Source organism: Carassius gibelio, chromosome A7 (assembly GCF_023724105.1).
Source record: "Carassius gibelio isolate Cgi1373 ecotype wild population from Czech Republic chromosome A7, carGib1.2-hapl.c, whole genome shotgun sequence".
NCBI classification, from domain to species: domain Eukaryota; kingdom Metazoa; phylum Chordata; class Actinopteri; order Cypriniformes; family Cyprinidae; genus Carassius; species Carassius gibelio.
This window is the reverse complement of record NC_068377.1, coordinates 12,700,875-12,719,078: the sequence shown is the minus strand read 5'-3', so window position 1 is coordinate 12,719,078 and position 18,204 is coordinate 12,700,875. Positions and strand designations below refer to the sequence as shown.

Below are 18,204 nucleotides of genomic sequence, written 5' to 3'. Positions count from 1 at the left end.
GCGAACTGCTATCTACAGACAATCAAATAATATTGTAGCTAGTAAGACCAAAGGTCATCATACTAATAACACTTACAATGTAATCAACAGCACAAAGATTCTGTTAAAGTCGCCATGAAATCAAAACAATTGGCTTAGGGAATGTTGAGGTGTTTAACATAAATCACTCATCCACGCACAACATTCGTTTTTCAAATAACATTTTAAGTAAGAGGATTATTAGGCTGCCTTCATACAGTTACACATCTGATACCTTGATACGATTATGATTTCACGACCAAACTGTGTTGTTACTTGCCCTCATGCACTCACCTTTTTGGCCTCCCATAACTGTTTTGGCAGTGGCTTATTCACTCCGAGCAGATTCTCCTCATTAGGGACAGCAGGAAATGAGAACACTGCCGAGGAAAAAAGACATTACCTCATTAAATAATGATCGCTTAAATTTCATTTTGTCAAAAAAAGAGAGTGAAAGTAAATACTCAATCTGTATCCTACAACTCAACAAAAAAACAAAAAAAGCAAGATTTATTAAAGTTATCTTATGGTGAACTATTTGAGAGACATGTAATCTGAGTTGGACCGCCAGCAGAGGACACCAACTGTTCCACAACACCAACACCATCCATCAACCCTCAGCAAACCACAGCGTAGTACTGTCATTAAAGGGGTGAATCTTTTTTTTTTGGTTGACTGAACACATGATAGAGAGTCAACAAGCATGACAACACACTTACCGTCTCTAGAACTGTCCACCTCTGCTTCATTCATGCTGGCTGCACGACCACAAAGAGAAAGGCCAATTAGATCAAAGAGCAGTTCATCATTTCGCACTCACAGATGTACCATATTTTCATATTTTATGCAAGTAATGACAACAACAGGGATGAAGACATTATAACAATAAATGTAGTATCGAATCATATGATTGAAATATGCCCTGATAATATTATTCTTGGTAAATCCCCTCCATTATTAAGTAATAACTTAGAACAACATACTTTCAAAATGATTAGGACAGCAGAATCGAAGCAAATCGCCAAGGCACAGCTCAAACCAGGACATATGCTTTCCTTCATTCACTACTCTTGAAAAGTTTGGGGTTGAGAAAATGTTTTACAATTTGTATTTCTTAAAGTCTCATGCTCCTTAAGCATTTTGAAGTTAATATTGTGGAATATTAAATAACATGCATTTGAATAAAAAACATTTATTTTCTATTTAAACATTAAAAAATCATTTATTTCTGTGATGGCAAAGCTACATTTTTTCAGCATCATTACTCAAGTCTTCAGTGTCACATGACATTTCTTATTATTATCAATGCTGCAAACAGTTTTGCTGCTTAATATTTGTGTGGACACAATGATACATTTTATAAGGATTCTTTGATAGGAAGTTATTTATATTATTTGAAAATCTTATTTGAAATAGAAACTTTTTTAACATCTTTACTATCACTTTTTTTTAGGCATCCATGCTAAATAAAAGCATTGATTTTTTTCAAAACAAACAAACAATCTTTTGAACATATCTTCAGTTCAGTTCAGTTCAATCTTCTCACGAACATTTGATTCAATGAAATGAGTCATTCAGAGTACACACTCACTCCACCCACTGAAGACTGGGGGCTCAAACTCCAGAGGGGGGAATTGAAAATCACTTCTTAGTGTGTACTGGCTCATTAAGAAAGGAGAAGACAAAAAAAAAAAAAAAAAAAAAAAGGACACTGGGAGAAATCTGTAACCACAAGTGCAAAGTGAATCAATGGAGAGGCATTGTTTCGAGTGCACCACAGAGATCCTGTGGAAAACAATCCTCCTTTCTGCTTCCTCTGCCGATGCTGGCCCAGAACTGAAGCAGTGTGGGCCCAGAGCCAGATCAACCAGCTCCACCGCTTCAGCAAAGCTGCCGCTCTCAGACGCCCAACTGCGACGCACAATGAATCAAACAAAAAGTACGGCGACACCTCATTTCCCCCTCGCCGAGAGTCTCATTCAACACTACAAACTGACACAACTAGAACAGAAAAACCTTGGCCTGAGTCCAGAGCTTTGTCACGTTTTATCTTGAAGTGTAAAAGTACCTAAAAAATGCTATGGCTCACGTTAAAAAACATTATTTGCATTTACATTTATCTCTAATTATCTGTATAGCAAACTCAAAATCAACAAAAAAATTTACCAAATTAGTAAAAAACTAACAAACAAAAAAAAATTAATAACAGCAGTAATTATTATAAATGGTTTCAAATCATTAATCCCAGTAGGGTTAAAGTCGAGTGGTTAAAGGTGGCACACAGTTACTTGCTGTTTTCAGGGGATCAGAAGCGAGACAAACTTTAGTCCCATGTGAGGGGCTGGTTTACACTTGTTCACATTACGTGAGCCTCACTGCACACCTCTACAGTCAACTGTGTGTATAACCGCCAGACGGATATTAAATGCCTGCTGTCTGCCATGTCCTTAAGTGAAGCTGTTTCATATCAGTTTGAAGTGTCTGAGAAAACAACTGCCCTGGGCCACAGACGGCCTCTGAGTTATAATGCTCCATATCTCCATGTACATGTGACCATTTTATTTGCTCCAAATCCCAACCTCCAAACCTACTGACTAAACAAAGACTTACTGCAGTTCAGATGAGCCACAATCTCAAGCTTAAAAGCCTGCAAATCAATCTGTGAGAGAGCAAGTGATAAACCGAGTGAATGCAAAAGCGATTAAGCTTGTGTGAGTTACTTGAGTCTATGTTCTCTCCAGGGTTGGGGAGTAATGGAATACATGTAACGGCGTTACATAATCAGGATAAAAAAATCCAGTAACTAATCTGTTACAGTTACGTCAAAAAACGTAGTAATCAGATTATAGTTACATTTTGAAAAAAGGGGGAATACTTCCAGGATTACAATGGTTTCATTGAAAACTAAATAAATCAGTATTTTGGCATAATAACACTATATTAAGCGCAGCTTGATTAATGACTCACGCGAGTCACGTGTGCCACCCGCTGGTGCATGCGCAAATAACAGCTGTCTACAATCTCCTCAGACGCAGATTGAATCACTGCTGCAAAAACGCGTCCATTTCATGGAAATTCCGCTGCTATTTTGTTTAAAAAGAAGAAAACAGTGCAAACTGTGCCTTCCAGCAAAGAAAACACTTTCTTCATCGAAGGATTTTAAGGAGCATTTGCACTTTTAAAAATTAGTTTTATATTTGCAAAGATAAAATATATATATATATATATATATATATATATATATATATATATATATATATATATATATATTCGTATTCTCTTTTTTTAAGAAACATTTTCCATTGTTAAAAAATTGTGTTCTTATTATATTTGCTTGGGAAAAAAAATGAATTTGTATTCTCTATTTTCCTGTTGAAGAAACATTTCCTTAAAATGATTTTTTATATTTTCTTCAAAATAAAACAAAATAATCTGTAATACCAATACCATGCACTAGATGTCTGTATAGTCCTTTACATATATATTAATTCAGGGCTGTGAAATTCTTAATTAATAAATGCTGTTGTTTTTAAAAAATAATATTTGACCTTGAAGTAATCCAGAAGTAATCCAAAAGTAATCAGTTACATTACTTTCTTATTGTGGTACTTGGATTACGTTACTGAATACTTTTTTTATGAAGTAATTAGTAACTGTAACGGAATACATTTTTAAAGTAACCCTCCCAAGCCTGGTTCTCTCAAGAGTGGAGCATCTCTACTAATAGTGAAACTGTATGCACATCTGTCTTTATTACCTCGCTAACTGTGAAATGTCAAATAGCTCTTAAGTTGCTAAACTATTTTTCTAATAAAATCGTCAAAGCAGTGCTAACAACACATTTCTGTGCACATGTATGTAGGGCTGGACAATAATTCAATATCAATATATATCACGATATTGAAAAATAATGTACTATGTATTTTTGCTTAATAATGTTGTCGTGCACATTAAATCTCGACAAACATTTCTAATGTGCGATCATATTAAGACGTTTGTCCGTGAGATCTGCATGAACTCTCATGCGCGCCGCGGAGGCTGTCTGTCAGTCACACACACACACACCACAACGAGCGCACGCACATGCATTAACTGTACATAAACTCCTGCTTAATAATAAAGAGTGACGATGGCGAAGAGATTTGCTTAAATGTTATCGTGCACATTTTATCTCGCCAAACATTTCTAATGTGCAATATTATTAAGACTTTTGTCTGTGAGATCTGCAAGAACTCAAGAAAGAAGAAAGAATATATATAATATTATTATTATTATTATTTTTTTTTTTTTTTAAATCTGCAGCTACTATGAACCAACCAACTCCTCCTAACACCTCTGGTCCAAGACAAGCCCATTATTAATTTTACATTAAAAAAAATAAAGAAATGTTAATTCTGTTCTCAACTAAACAAACAAAAAAAAAACACAGTTTTTATTTCTAAAATATTATGTAGTTTTATAGGAGGAGGTTTCATAGACTTGGCAAATTAATTTTAATTTATTATTTATTTATAATTTTGTAATTAATTTAAAATGAATTAACCTCTGAAGATTGTCGGTACAGACATCCATTGTGGGCGTTATTGGCAGTTTTTCTGAGGCTTTTATATTGTTCATATCGATATCGAAATTATATCGTATCGACCGAAATTAAGAAATATATCGTGATATAAAATTTGGCCATACCGTCCAGCCCTACATGTATGTTTCTGTGTGTTCGTGTGCTTTTGTATGGGAGAGATCAGGAGAAAGAGAGTACGTCATTTCCGCACATAATTAAATGTAATTTTGAGGCAAAAACATGGAAATAATTGGTAATTTTCATCATATTGTTTACTATATTTATTTGCTTCATCAGTCGTTTTTGGTTCTTTTGCTGTTGTAGGGACCCTTGAAATAACTGAAATCATTTGGCGAAGTGATACGGACATGAGGTACTGCGGTCAAGACCTGCCTGGAACTACTTTAGCCATGCATTTCCCTGAAAATAATTGCACACCTATGAATGTCTGTCAGTCAATCAGATTCAAGCATTCAACAGCTGACATATCAAATACGGTTTAAGCCTGTACTCCGTTTCATGTGAGAATACTACATCATCTCAGCACGATTCATTCACAGAACACCATTAGTATTTAGAGTTTTTAAATGATTAGCCTGCATTATCTGAGCTCATTATGTCCCACACAATATTTAAATTATTCAAAAATATATCACTCTCTGGCCTGAAATTTTGTGATGAATATTTAATGATTTTGAAAGAAACTCACCATACATATAAATATATATATATACATATATATTTTTTAATATATAGAAAAGCATCTTATTGAGCCCAAACCTTTGAACAGTAGTGTGTGTGCTGGCATGAGATTACTATAATAGAGTCTGTCTGTGTTATGTAAACTCTTCACATCCTGACCATGTAAATCCTGTAATTCACATGATACATGTATGATTTCTAGTAAGGGATGGGACATAATCCACAAAGCAATGTTTATATGTAACAAACATCAGTAAAGCACAACCAGATGACCAACCACAAAATGCACTCCCTGAGCCAGTTTCCATTAATCAAACTGAAGGAAGTTATATTAATGAACACAAAATATAGTGCTGATGCAATGTCAGGTTTCGGCACAGCGGTAACTTTCTCCGCCAGAATTTCACTGTTATAATGATAAAACATTTGCACTGATCATCCCACCCTATGACATAATCCTAGTCTAACAAACATCTACACTGCATGTGTCTGTGAACTCTGGCAACGTGTTCTTTTAGGGGAGTATGAGCCTGACTATTGCAACTAAATGCTCAAGGGACTGTACAATCATTTGTTTTCAAGATCTCAAGAAATCAGAAAAATAAGGGTAGAGGAAACATCCTTCAACAGATCTCTGGGCGGGCTAATTGTCAGCCATTTTCAGCGTACCATCTGAAATGCCTGTGTTTTTAACAAAGACAGCTAGATAAACAACATGAAAGTGAGCCCCAGCTGTGTTGTGCAAGCACGCTGCACTGGGTGGGACTTGATTTTGATTTGGGTCTAGTATAAATCATTGATTTACCATCTATGAATTGTATTGTACATTGTCCATTGTGCATTTGACCCCCTGCATTTCTGTTTCAACCCCAGTGTTATGCCATGCAATAACAATGGCTTTGTAAAACTGCAGCATGGTTGTGGCAGTATTAAACTGGTCCAAAAATAGGGAGGAGGTGGCGGAAGCCAAGCTCACCGTTTCGCTGAGGAGGTCCTCTTCCCATCTGCTGGTTCTTGCCAAAAGGATCCTGTGGGTTTGGGCTCATGGCACTGGTGTGCAGAGCTGAGTCAGAGTTTGTTCTGTGGCAGAAGGAAAGATGAAGAAAGGAGGAAAACAGCTTGATCAGAGAGCCATCAAAAAAAAAAAAGCCATGCCATGCCAACATGACCCCTTGCCCTCGTTCATTGCCTACATTACGCAGCTACACATGACAGTACTCTCAAGAGCACTTCACTGTACTCCACTGCTTCCCTCTGCAACACATCCTTTATCAGGTCTGACATTAAAACCATTTTCAGGTGATGGAGAAAAAAAAAACTCTTTTCTCTATTTGTAGAGCAAACGTCACTCTACATACAATAATGAGTGTGGAGAAAGGAAAAAACAGATTAGTAGAAATAATGATCCCTGGTTGGGATTAGTTTGGCACAGGGAAATATTAGTTTAACGTAGAATAGCTGTCTGAGTAGAGAAACAGCATCGGTGATTCGCTTGAAATCATTCTGTATGTGTAAAGACTTGATCAAGAAACCGTTTTAATCAAATCGGAGGATAACGAGCTGAGAAAAGGGATGACAAGAAGAACAAACAAGAGACAGGTCCAGAGGAGATCTGTGAGAAACTTGAAAGTCAAAGGTCACCTGTTAAGCTGTGATATTAATCTAAATCCAGGGCGTTTCTCTTCAGTCCATGGCGGTTGCTCCCTTCAGAAATGAAAACAGTCACGTGTTAATCACTACTGTACTGAGTCTGTAGCCCTGGCTCAGGGGTTAGTACAGCAGCATGAGCAAGCCAGAGAGACAAAGACAGAAGACAGCGAGTAGGGTGAGAATACCTCTGAGACACCTTCAGGAAAACATAAACAGAGCCGTAGAAACAGAGCCTATTCCCCCGGGTTAGTCTAGTACTGTGCGCAGCACTGATTTACTGCTTCAATTAGATTGGAGCTGCCACGTCTGGGAGCAAACAAAAGTGCTATCATATCTTCAATGGTCAATGAACCAAAAGAAACACGCAGGCAACACCGCAGCAGAGCAACCACACTGGGCAATCAGGATATAGACTCAACCGAATACACAAATACATATTACTGGCCACAAATGCAATCGACACAAATTAAAACCTTAATATTTACGACCGCCACGCAATTCAGAGACAACTTCTAAAGGAAATGCAACCAGAACCTGACCGTTGAACTTGCTTTCGCAGCTCCTGGGCATTGCTATGTGTCTAGGTGGTTGCTAAGTGGTTTCTTTTCTGTCCCAAGACAAAACCGATGCTACCCTCTCTGAAATTCTGGTCCTTTAGTTCAAATGGTAAAGCGTGCTTTTAAAAGCATTTTTTTCTGTCCCTTATTTGTTTTTAGTTTTTTTGAGTAGTTAATATTTATATTTAGTTTTGAAATTGATAATTAACAGTAAAGGCATTTAGCATGTTACTGATCTTCTTATTCATCAAACAAAACAAAGAAAAGTATCTAAAACATATATTACTGTTTTCAACATTGATAATAAGAAAAGTTTCTTGATTGCCAAATCAGCATATTAAAATGATTTCTGAAGGACCACGGGACACTGAAAATTTAGAAGCAATCACTTGAAAATATATAAAAATACGGTTTTGACAATATTTTTGATCAAATAAATGAAGAGTTGAAAAATCTTCCAGACCTTAAACTTTTAAACTGATGTGTATAGGAAGCGTATAAAACACTTCTATCTGTAACAACTGATATAATAACTCAGCTGTGCCATTACTCATGGCGAGTAATAACATATGGCAAGTGTATGAAAGAGCACAAAACAAGACGTGTGCACAATGTAGATGCACAAGCAGTCCAGCAGATGTTGCCTGTGCACACTACTGTCTGCCAAAACATAGAAGCTGGTTCCCACTAAGAAGGTTAACATATTCCTATCACCAAGACAATAAAAATAAATAATAAACAGATTTCCTGCAGCCTGCCCAACTGCTAAGAAGAGGCTACAGTATGCCAGACCACACCGGGGTGATGTAATGCTCCACCGATATACTGCAGCCTGTGCAGGAAAAGATACTCCTTGTAACAACAGAAAGTGGCCTTCCTTCACTTTCCCTGAGAGCTGGTCTGCGCCCCTGCTTTGAAGTGTATTAGGACTTAGATGCACATGCAATATAGAGCACTAAAGTCAGTGCCTGTCTGTAAATCAGAATGTCTGTAAATAACAGCAATATCTGTACATTAAACACTTAAATAAAAAATTTAAAAAAAAAAAACTTTTAGACCTAATTTTAAGATTTGTGTATTTTAATTGCATATACGATCTCCCTCCATTTTGAACTACACTAATAAATTTAACATGATGCATTTTCGGTTGTTCATAAATGTTTATTACTTGATCATTAGCTATTTGCACAATTAGATTTTAAGGCTTAAAATCATATTTTCAAAATGCACCCATTACGACTGTTTGTTCGTGGCAAAACCTTCTGCAGTTTTTAAATGTTTATTACTGCATAAAATTAATTAAAATAATGTTTAATCTTATAAAGTTGATTTTTCCTTTTGATCTTTTGCATTTTGTGTTTTTCAGTTGAATAAAAGACCATCTTCCCCTATATATTTTATAATTGAGAATTTCTTATAAAAACATTTTTAAAAGTCTAAAAATCTTGTCCCGTGTCGTTCTTGTGAACCCAGTCTCGTGTCTCGTTTCGTCTAGTGGGATAAGTGTCTCATCTGTAATAGTCAATGGCTAACAGCAACTGTTTGGTTACCAACATTCGTTTACCAAACACTCATTCATTCCCTGTACCCCTGAACTATCCTAAAACTGTCTTGGTAAAAGTTGCTAGAAAAGGATTCATAAACAGATGGCCAGAGACAATGTGAAAAACAGATGTTTTTAAACTGGCATCAGGCGGACCACCAAAAACTGAGAGATTCTTCAATGAAAGCCTATCGATGTTTAATCACACTTGAGTGAAGACGAATGCCTTTCTAGAAAACCTCCCAGAGGAAGTCTTGTCTGGGAAGAGCAGCGGCTCAGATCCAGGATTGGAGAGCGTGGGACTAAGAGGACAGCACTGACCCGAGTTCCTGACCCAGTCCAGCTGAGCTCCACAGGGAAACATATGGATGTTGCCTAGGATTCAGAACCAGGCCTGTTTACCCAAACACCAGAGGGACAGCTGTACCCCGGGGAGAGCAGAACCTGTAAGTATCATAGTAGCATCGTCCCTACAGACGCAACTGAGCTCTGGGGCACTGGCTAAAAACACAGACATTCAGATTGTACACCATATTCATATTTGTACTGGACATGAGCATATGCTGTGATAAAAATTGGTCAAAGAAAAAAAAATGTTAAAAGGAATGAACGATAAAAATCTCCAAAACACTTTATATTAATGTTACAGTATTAGTCGTTCTTCTTCTTTTTTTTTTTTTTTTATGCCAACAACATCTTTTTATTGGCAACATACTACCTTAGTCCTCACATTTCCTTTTCTGGTGGTAGATCTGAGGCCCTGTGAACTGAACACAAAACACATCTGCCGCCCCTACGCCAGGTTTTTGTGTGATAACAACAGAAATCCGCACTGGTCGCACCAAATTCTGTGGTAAATGGACAGAAAGGGTTAATGAGCTGCGTTGACGCCCTTTTCAGCTCATTAACCCGTACGCAGTGTGTACTGTGGTAAGTAATGCATCACAGATGTGTTGAGAGAGCTGTAAACAGTTTCTCGAGGGCATACATTAGGATGAGACTCTAGTAAAGCAGGATGATCTTCCTCTGCCGCCCACTGCACTACAGTACCTTGAAAAGTTTTAGGCGCTTGTGTAAAAATCTAGTTTATTAACTGAACTGAATCAACATTTGGTGCGACTACCCTTTGCATTTAAAAAAGGGTTGCAAACCTCAGAATATACGACTCGTACATTAAGTCTAACCTCTTGAGGACAGTTTCTGAAGGTTAAACATACACTAACATTGGAAAGAAAAAAAAATCTATAATTTTTAAGGCCCTATTATATACTCTTGTCATGCAAAGTCCCACTGAACCTTCAAGAGCACTGCCCCTAAAACCATAATGATAGATTTGTTGCCAACTGGCTTTGATTTCTCCCTTGAGCAAAGCACTAACTAGTTCCCTATGCCCCTTCTTTACATGCATTAAAGCATCACAAACATCCAAGCAGACGTCCCCTTAAGCCATTTTACAACTGCACAAACCAAACCGTAGTGAATCAGCAGATTTTCTGTGACGTGTCACACTGTCAGACTTCACAAACACCACCAGCATTATTAAAAATGCCAAAATCATTCGTGATCGCCCTCTGAAACCTCCTCAATCTAGCTTAACCTCTAACGTCACCGCAGACAGAAAACATCTGTTCGGCCCTTTGTTTGAGATGATATTAGAGCACAAGATCCCAAAAGCAGCACACCCACAATTCAATCACATATGTCTGTGCATGGTCAAATGGGCACACGGAATAAAACAAAAACAAACCAAAACATGGACTACGGTCATTAGCGAATGCTAATCTGGTCCAGAGCAAAGAAGGAGGGGGCTTACAAACACGCTGAGCTCACGATCTGTTCTGGGGGAGGAGGGGGTGGCGGCTCTGAGGGGTGTCTAGGAAAAGATCTGGCAGGTTTAGTTAGTGCTGTGTACACAGAGAAGAGATTTGAGGAATAGCTGAACGTTCATCCTTGAGGAAGGAAAAGAGACGGTTAGAATCAGAGAGAAATGCTGTGGTTAGTATTCAGGCTTCACCAGGACACAGTCTGACACACAATGACAACTTCCTGAAGATAAGAGGAAAACTGGATTTAATTAAAAAGGTTTAACAAGAAAGCAATGTAAAATGAGATCAGAAATATACATTGTAGTGGTGAAGATCTATCTGTGCTTGATCCTCTGAATGCTATATTTCATAATTCATGGGATGCCTCTGAGACAGCCCTTGAAGTGGAGTCAACCGCTCACTGTTTATGCATTTATAATGAAGCTCTAAAAGTTGGCCTAAGATCATATATTCAGCTAAACTTCACATGAGAGTATTATCCTCTGCTGCCCTCATCTCTGCTTCTATACATAACCAGTCAGAAGTTTGCAATAATTGCAATGTTTCTGTAAAGTTTTTTAATATTTATGCTCACCAAGGCTGCATTAATTTGATAAAAAATAATGTAAAAAAACATGATGTTGTGTAATAGTATATTTTAAAATAAATTCTAATTGTACTTGAATTTAATCCTGTTATGGCAACAATGTCATCAGTTTTCAGTGTCACCCGATCCTTCAGAAATTTTTCTAATACGCTGATTTGGTGCTCAGTTATCATCAATTATAATTGATCCCAAGTTATCAATTAATACTGGTTCTTATCAATTATAAAACTGCTGCTTAATATTTATGGTGTTTTTTTTTTTTGATGAATAGAAAGATCAAAAGGAAAGGGAATCTTTTTAAACATTATAAATGTCACTTTTGATCGATTTAGTGCAGCCTTGCTGAATAAAAGCATTGTTCTCGATTGTTTCTTTATCTTGCTAACCTCAAACTTTTGAATGCTAGTGTATCACGATTTCCATGTATTAAGCAGCTAAAACAGTTTTTAACATTATTAATATGAAGAAATGTTTCTTGAGCAGCAAAACAGCATATTAGAATTATTTCTGAAATATCATTTGACACTGAAAAGTGTGCCGTCATTCATTCATCCAGCTTTGCCATCACAGCAATAAACAACTTTTTATTCACAATACATTTATTTACAATAAATTAAAATAAATGCAGCCTTGAGCCTCAGAGACGTCTTTCAAAAAAATTACAGAATCTTAATTATTCCAAACTTCGTCAAATTTTGATGTTTAATTTCACATTTCAATCTAAAAGCAATAAAGTTCATAAGATAAAGCGCTGGATCTAGTATGTAGTGAGCCACTCTATGGCATATGGCTGTCACAGCAGTGTTTCGCCACAGTGGGAATAGTTGGCTGTGATAAAACTGATCAGGCCAGCCAGTGTTCAGGTGTAAACAATGCCACAGGGCGAGGACTCTGAAAGTTTTACAAGTCGCAGAGTCAACATGGAGACTGAAGCAGATTGTAGGAAAGAAGGCATTCTGGCCATCAGCCAAGCCTGCATTCAAAACACGACTATGATGAGGAGAAGCTTCCTTAAGCCTTTTATTACTGGCTGCAATTCACTCCTCTGTAAACAAATGAGGAAAACCGTCCAATGGTTACGCCTCACCGCAGCTGAACCGAGAAGGGTGACATTTGTGCAGGGCAAACGTGTGACCGTATGTGGTCAGAGAAAGAGTTTTTCATTTTCCTAAGAGCTGAGAACGGCTAAATGGTGTGCGTATGTCTCTTTTGTTTTACCTAACCATTTTCCAGTGTTATCTATCATCACTGCGGATGTGGATTTTCCACATGCTAGCAAAACAAATGTGTCATTACTGTTTTCTTTTCAGGCATCTGTGGGGATAGCCTATGCAAATGCAAAACACACATTAACACTCCCTCTAATGTGGCATGATCTCTCAACACCACTTGATGTCACTGCGATGGCTTCATTTCAAGATAACATAATCTTGCACTCTGCCCTGCAACTCACAGCAGATATAATCAAATACTGCTTGAAGTAGAATGTAACAATGAATGTAATGAATGCACAGATGCATATTTGTTTGCGGTGGATTGTATGTGTGTAGGACTATATTGGTCCTAATAGTTTTAAGGTCAGGACTCACCTTCTCCAGCTGTTGTCAGGGGGAGGAGATAGGTACATCGTTCCATATGGAGAGCTCTCAGCGTAGTTCAGTCAAGGAAATTCTCCAAAGCTTTCACAAGTAATGTCACAATCACATATGCTTCAAAAAAAAAAAATTTTTCAAGATCATTTTCCACCCTTCATCTAGTTTAAATGTTTTATGGTATTTTTATATTGGAAAGAAATATTTAGAATTTTTATTAAAGGGGTCTTGAACTTAGAAATCTAATTTCCCTTGATCTTTTGACAATATAACTGACCAATGTGCTATAAAAACATCCTGTAAGTTTCAAAACTCAAAGCTTTCTTGTTAAGTTTTAAAACGGCTTGTATTGAAACCAAGATTTATAATGTGCCACTTTATGAGAAGATCAACACCTGCTTCTACAGCACTGCCTCTTTAGCCCCGCCCACTGATACAAGCTTGTAGTAGAGAGGAAATACTAGAGAGATCCAAACACAGGGTTACTTCATCAACAGAACCATACAGATGACATTATAAGATTATAAAACACTGTGCAGTGCAAGTTGGGGAAAATGGTCTTCAATTGCCTCCTTGTGATCCTTGTGAGATCTACATAGGATGCGATTGTTGTGTCATGTTGTGTCACATCCAGTGTAGACAGAATCACAGATTATAATGGGTTCTACGTCTAGTCATGTTGCGCCGCTCATGTCTGGTGTAAACAAAGGGTAAAATTAGCAAAGAGCTCCAGATCGCATCAGTGAAACCCTGTTTGTTTGTTTGCTTTACTTTGCTGCGGATTAATTTTTAATCAAGACAGTATGATGCAGGCTATTCAGAGAGACTGAAAGTAAACTAGGATGTAGCACTGAGTCTGACTAGAATGTATCCAACAGTGATGTAGCAACAGAAGTGCGAGTAAACGTGTTTTTACCACTATTGCATAGTCTGTTCCAGACCGTGATGAATACAGATTATTTATACGTTTTTAACCCAAATGACCCATGAGCACGTATATATATATATATATATATATATATATATATATATATATATATATAGATAGATAGATAGATAGATAGATAGATAGATAGATAGATAGATAAAAATATTCACACTAACTTTATAAGGGAACTTCAGACAACATTATAAAATATATTTTTTTTTAATGCAGTTCACGAGCCCTTTAAATGTTGTTTTTATTCAAGCATTCATTTGAAATAGAAATCTTTTGTAAAATTATAAATGTCTTTACTGTCACTTTTGATTAAAGCATCCTTGCTAAACAAAAGTACTAACTTTAAAACAAAACTAAATCTTATTGATTCCAAACACAACTGATTTGAATCACTATTTTGCAGCTTAGTTACCATAGATTAATACGTCTTTTCAGACTGAAGAAGGATCATGCTTTCATATTGCAAACACTTGGATCTTATTTGATTTCTCATGATACAACCCCTTAAAAAACTTCCTTGTGCGGTCCAAATCACCTCAACACTCTAACAAAAGTTACAGGAATTATGGGAGAAAAAAAAACAAAAAAAAAACAGCCCAGCTGAAGAACTCCTTGAGTAAACATTGTTTCTTTAACTGAGGCCGATGTTGACAATGCTGCCTCGTCATGTCCATCTGTGCCAAGACTCTCACTTCCAAACGGGGGAGGGGTGGATTTACAAGACAGAAAGCAGGACCGTCTTTTCAACATCTGCTAAGGCCTGGAAAACTTAGTCATCAGTTCTGCTGCAGTAATAAGAGACTGAGCTCTTCAAGCCAATCTTTCAACCACCAGCCCACCCCGTGACCCTAACCATGATGATACAACACAGAACATCCAACCAATGAGCAGCCAAAGCCAGGCCAAAGAAAAACCATCTTAGGCCACCTCATTCAAACACACTCTAGTTAGACTGTACGCAGCGATAACTGCCATCAAATGTATGAAATTCCTGGCGTGACATTGTGTGAATTCTGTTGTTGATCTGTGGCCTGGAGAGGGGGAAAGCGATGATGACACTAGCCAGACGGCTTGGATTACGAGGGATCCTTTCTCAGATCTAATTAGCCTGTGGCTGCTGAAGCGGTGTGGAGAGACAGGGTGGCTGTGACAGCACCTTCGTCTCAGAAGCTCCAGGATGGCGTGGGTGAGCTAACCTTTTCGCTCTGACATTTCACACTCGACCCACACCGCTCGTTCTCCAATTGGACATCATTCCAGAAATACAGACAAAGCAAGATCAAGGCATCTGGCATGATATATGCGGCGCAAAGGCAACTACATGGGTTAGGAGGAAGTTGGTTTGAGTTAGGTTTGGCAAAGTGAGCCTGTGTGAGAGTCATGTCTTGGCAGACATAGCTGACTTGATGAGAGCAAAACATGCCAACACTGTTAGGGACATCTGGCACTGAAAGGAAAAAAATCTGATATATTCTCTCACTCAGCAGAATTAGAAAATGCTTTAGACATGAAGAGAAAAGCCTAGTGACCGAAAGTTTATTTAGAGAGCCTCTGTTTATTTCGATTGAATGCAGATTGCAATTTATAGGAATATATATAACTCTAACCAACTTCCTCCTAACCCATGTAGTTGCCTTTGCGCCGCATATATCATGCCAGATGCCTTGATCTTGCTTTGTCTGTATTTCTGGAATGATGTCCAATTGGAGAACGAGCGGTGTGGGTCGAGTGCATATATATATGTGTGTGTGTGTGTGTGTGTGTGTGTGCATGTATATTTAAGAAAATGTGTGTAGCATATGGCTATAAAAAAAAACCTGTAATCATATTGCAAGTGCATTGTACGTGGGTTTCATGGTGTTGCCATTTGGCTGCCAAGGTGTTCTGAGGAGGCCAGTGTTATTTTAGTATTATTTATTAGAGCCTGACCGATATGGGTTTTTTGGGGCCGATACAGATATTAGGTAGTAAAAATAAAAAATGATATTCATTGTGTATGTTATAGCACAGTACCAGTCAAAAGTTTTGACACTTTCCCAATCGTGTGTCCAACCATTTGACTGGTACTATATATAGAATACAGTATAGGCTTGCCGTGATAGACGGTGCTGATGGTGATACCGGTGTTAAGCTGTGACACCGGTTATGTCACTTGCCCACCATGGCACTGACCCCCACTGTTGTTTAGATTTCTTTATAGTTTTAAAAATCATTTAGTTCAGTAAAAGAACAGACACTACAATTAAAAACAGAACACGGCTGCTCAATGCAGCGTGCTAAACGACAGTCGCATCACAGTTCACATTTATTTTCTCCAGTGAGGAGAGTGAGCTGAGCTGACTGACAAGAAGAGTGAGGCGAGACAGACAAGACCATGGCAAATGATTTAGTTTCCAGACGATCTTCAAAAGTGCCTGGTTGGTAACATTTGGGATTTTGAAAACTTTAGGACTTTTGCCATTTATCTAAGATGATTCTGGAAGTTTTTTTGAACATTCGTTTCTTATTTAGTTACATTCAATATTAGTGTTTTTGATAATGTATATAAATTTGCATCTGCATCCTAACTCAAGCTACTACTGTCAATTCAAGCTACTTTAAACGTGCATTTCTAAGATACTACAAAATGTAATATTATTATTATTATTATTGCAGGCTGCACTGCAAACTGTTCTGAGGATACGTTTCATGATTTGAAACAATATCACTCATTAAAACATGCAGAAACTAAGAAATTCTTTTTTTCTATTAAGATATTTATTTTGTGAAGGAAAAATGACTCGAAAAGTCTAAAGAATTTAAAAGAGTTTGTCATGTTCTGACCGTAAAGAGTAGTTGAAACCCAGTCTGGTTTCTACAACACTCACTTGGGTGCAAAAATCTGCCTTTAAACTGAAAGAAATAAAGATTCGAAATTTACTGTGAAAATGATCAATATCGACTGACATTAAAAAATTTAGCGTGATAATTTTTGGGCCATATCGCCCAGCAGTACTAACAAGTGACTGAAGATTGAGTTGGAATTGAACAACATCAATATGGACTCTTTACCACATCAAATGACTGAGTGTTAGTAAGCCTTCTTATTCACAGGCACGAAACACATGCTGAACTGAAAGCAACAACAAAAACCTGAATGCTCGGAGCCTAAAGCAAAGACCTTTGAAGACGATATCAACCCATTAAACTAATTTTCAGAATTACAGAGACAACTAGAAACAAGTGTTCATGAGAACAATCCAAAATCACAAACACACAACAAGATGTAGAATAAAAAAAAAAAAAAACCTAATCTGAGACTCTGAAGGAACCCATGAGAATAAACCAGAATATCTTCATCTCTTGGGGAGGGAGTGGTTCAATTCACAGAACAGAGCTGTGGCTGCCAGAGTTCTGACAAACAGGTCTTGCAGTTTTTAGCATGACTGCGGTCACAAATGCCTTCTCCCCGCTCACAGAAGAAGGGCGGCCGTGGCACACCGTGTGGAATTACTTTGAACCCATCATTCAAAGTGCTTACGTAACTCAACTCTGCCACACTTTTTTTCTTCTGTCTCCCTCACGCTGCCTTTGTTGTCTCTCCGTATGGCACGGCATCAGAGCAAGTGGACCATTCACAAACTATCCCAATAGTAAAGACTACGGAGTAGCTTCTTACTCTGGTACTAGATAATTCAAAACCTCTGGGTGGCTTCAAAAGATTGAATATGAAATCAAAACTAGATCTGCGGAAGACTGTTCACGCCTTCCACTTTTTCAAAACACTATGGCAACTCAGAAGGCATTGGGGCCTTTTTATTTTTTATTTAATCTTTAGCGCTAAGCTCAATCTGCGGACAGAAATGATCTTTGAGCCCACAGACCATTAAGCTTACAGACAACCACTGAAAAATTGATGAAAGAAATCCATCAACTACACAACCGAGGAGGATAAAAAGACCGGCCGGGCCGGCATATCCAGTGATTTCACCAACCTGCGTGCTGAATGAATGCAGAACTAGCGGCAGAATGTGCAATACACACTAATGAGGACACCAGAGGACTGATATCCAGTTCTCACAGGAAGAAAAACAACAAACATAAGCGGGGAGAAACAGCAGGTTATTTCAGTTACCCACTCATTTACACCCACGGTGCAGCAGTGGGAATATTAATACATAAAGGATCATCACACACCCTGAAGCCTCAAAAAAGCTGCCCACATGAGCAAAGGTCAACATGTATGACAC

The 18,204-nt window shown here is 37.7% G+C and overlaps 1 protein-coding gene across 8 annotated transcripts in view; it reads right to left on the bottom strand.

Moving 5' to 3' along the window:
- Positions 1–18,204, bottom strand: part of LOC128017764 (CREB-regulated transcription coactivator 3-like) — a 41,038-nt gene that overhangs the window by 7,637 nt on the left and 15,197 nt on the right. For 6 of the 8 annotated variants that reach the window (XM_052603276.1, XM_052603275.1, XM_052603274.1 and 3 more), the window contains 5 exons: positions 13,033–13,094; positions 6,923–6,985; positions 6,258–6,361; positions 738–776; positions 313–398 (listed from right to left, as the gene is read on the bottom strand). In XM_052603276.1, the coding sequence (XP_052459236.1) occupies positions 313–398; positions 738–776; positions 6,258–6,361; positions 6,923–6,985; positions 13,033–13,094 (354 nt within the window). The remainder of the gene's footprint in view (positions 1–312; positions 399–737; positions 777–6,257; positions 6,362–6,922; positions 6,986–13,032; positions 13,095–18,204) is intronic. The other 2 variants (XM_052603278.1, XM_052603277.1) reach the window with 1 other exon arrangement.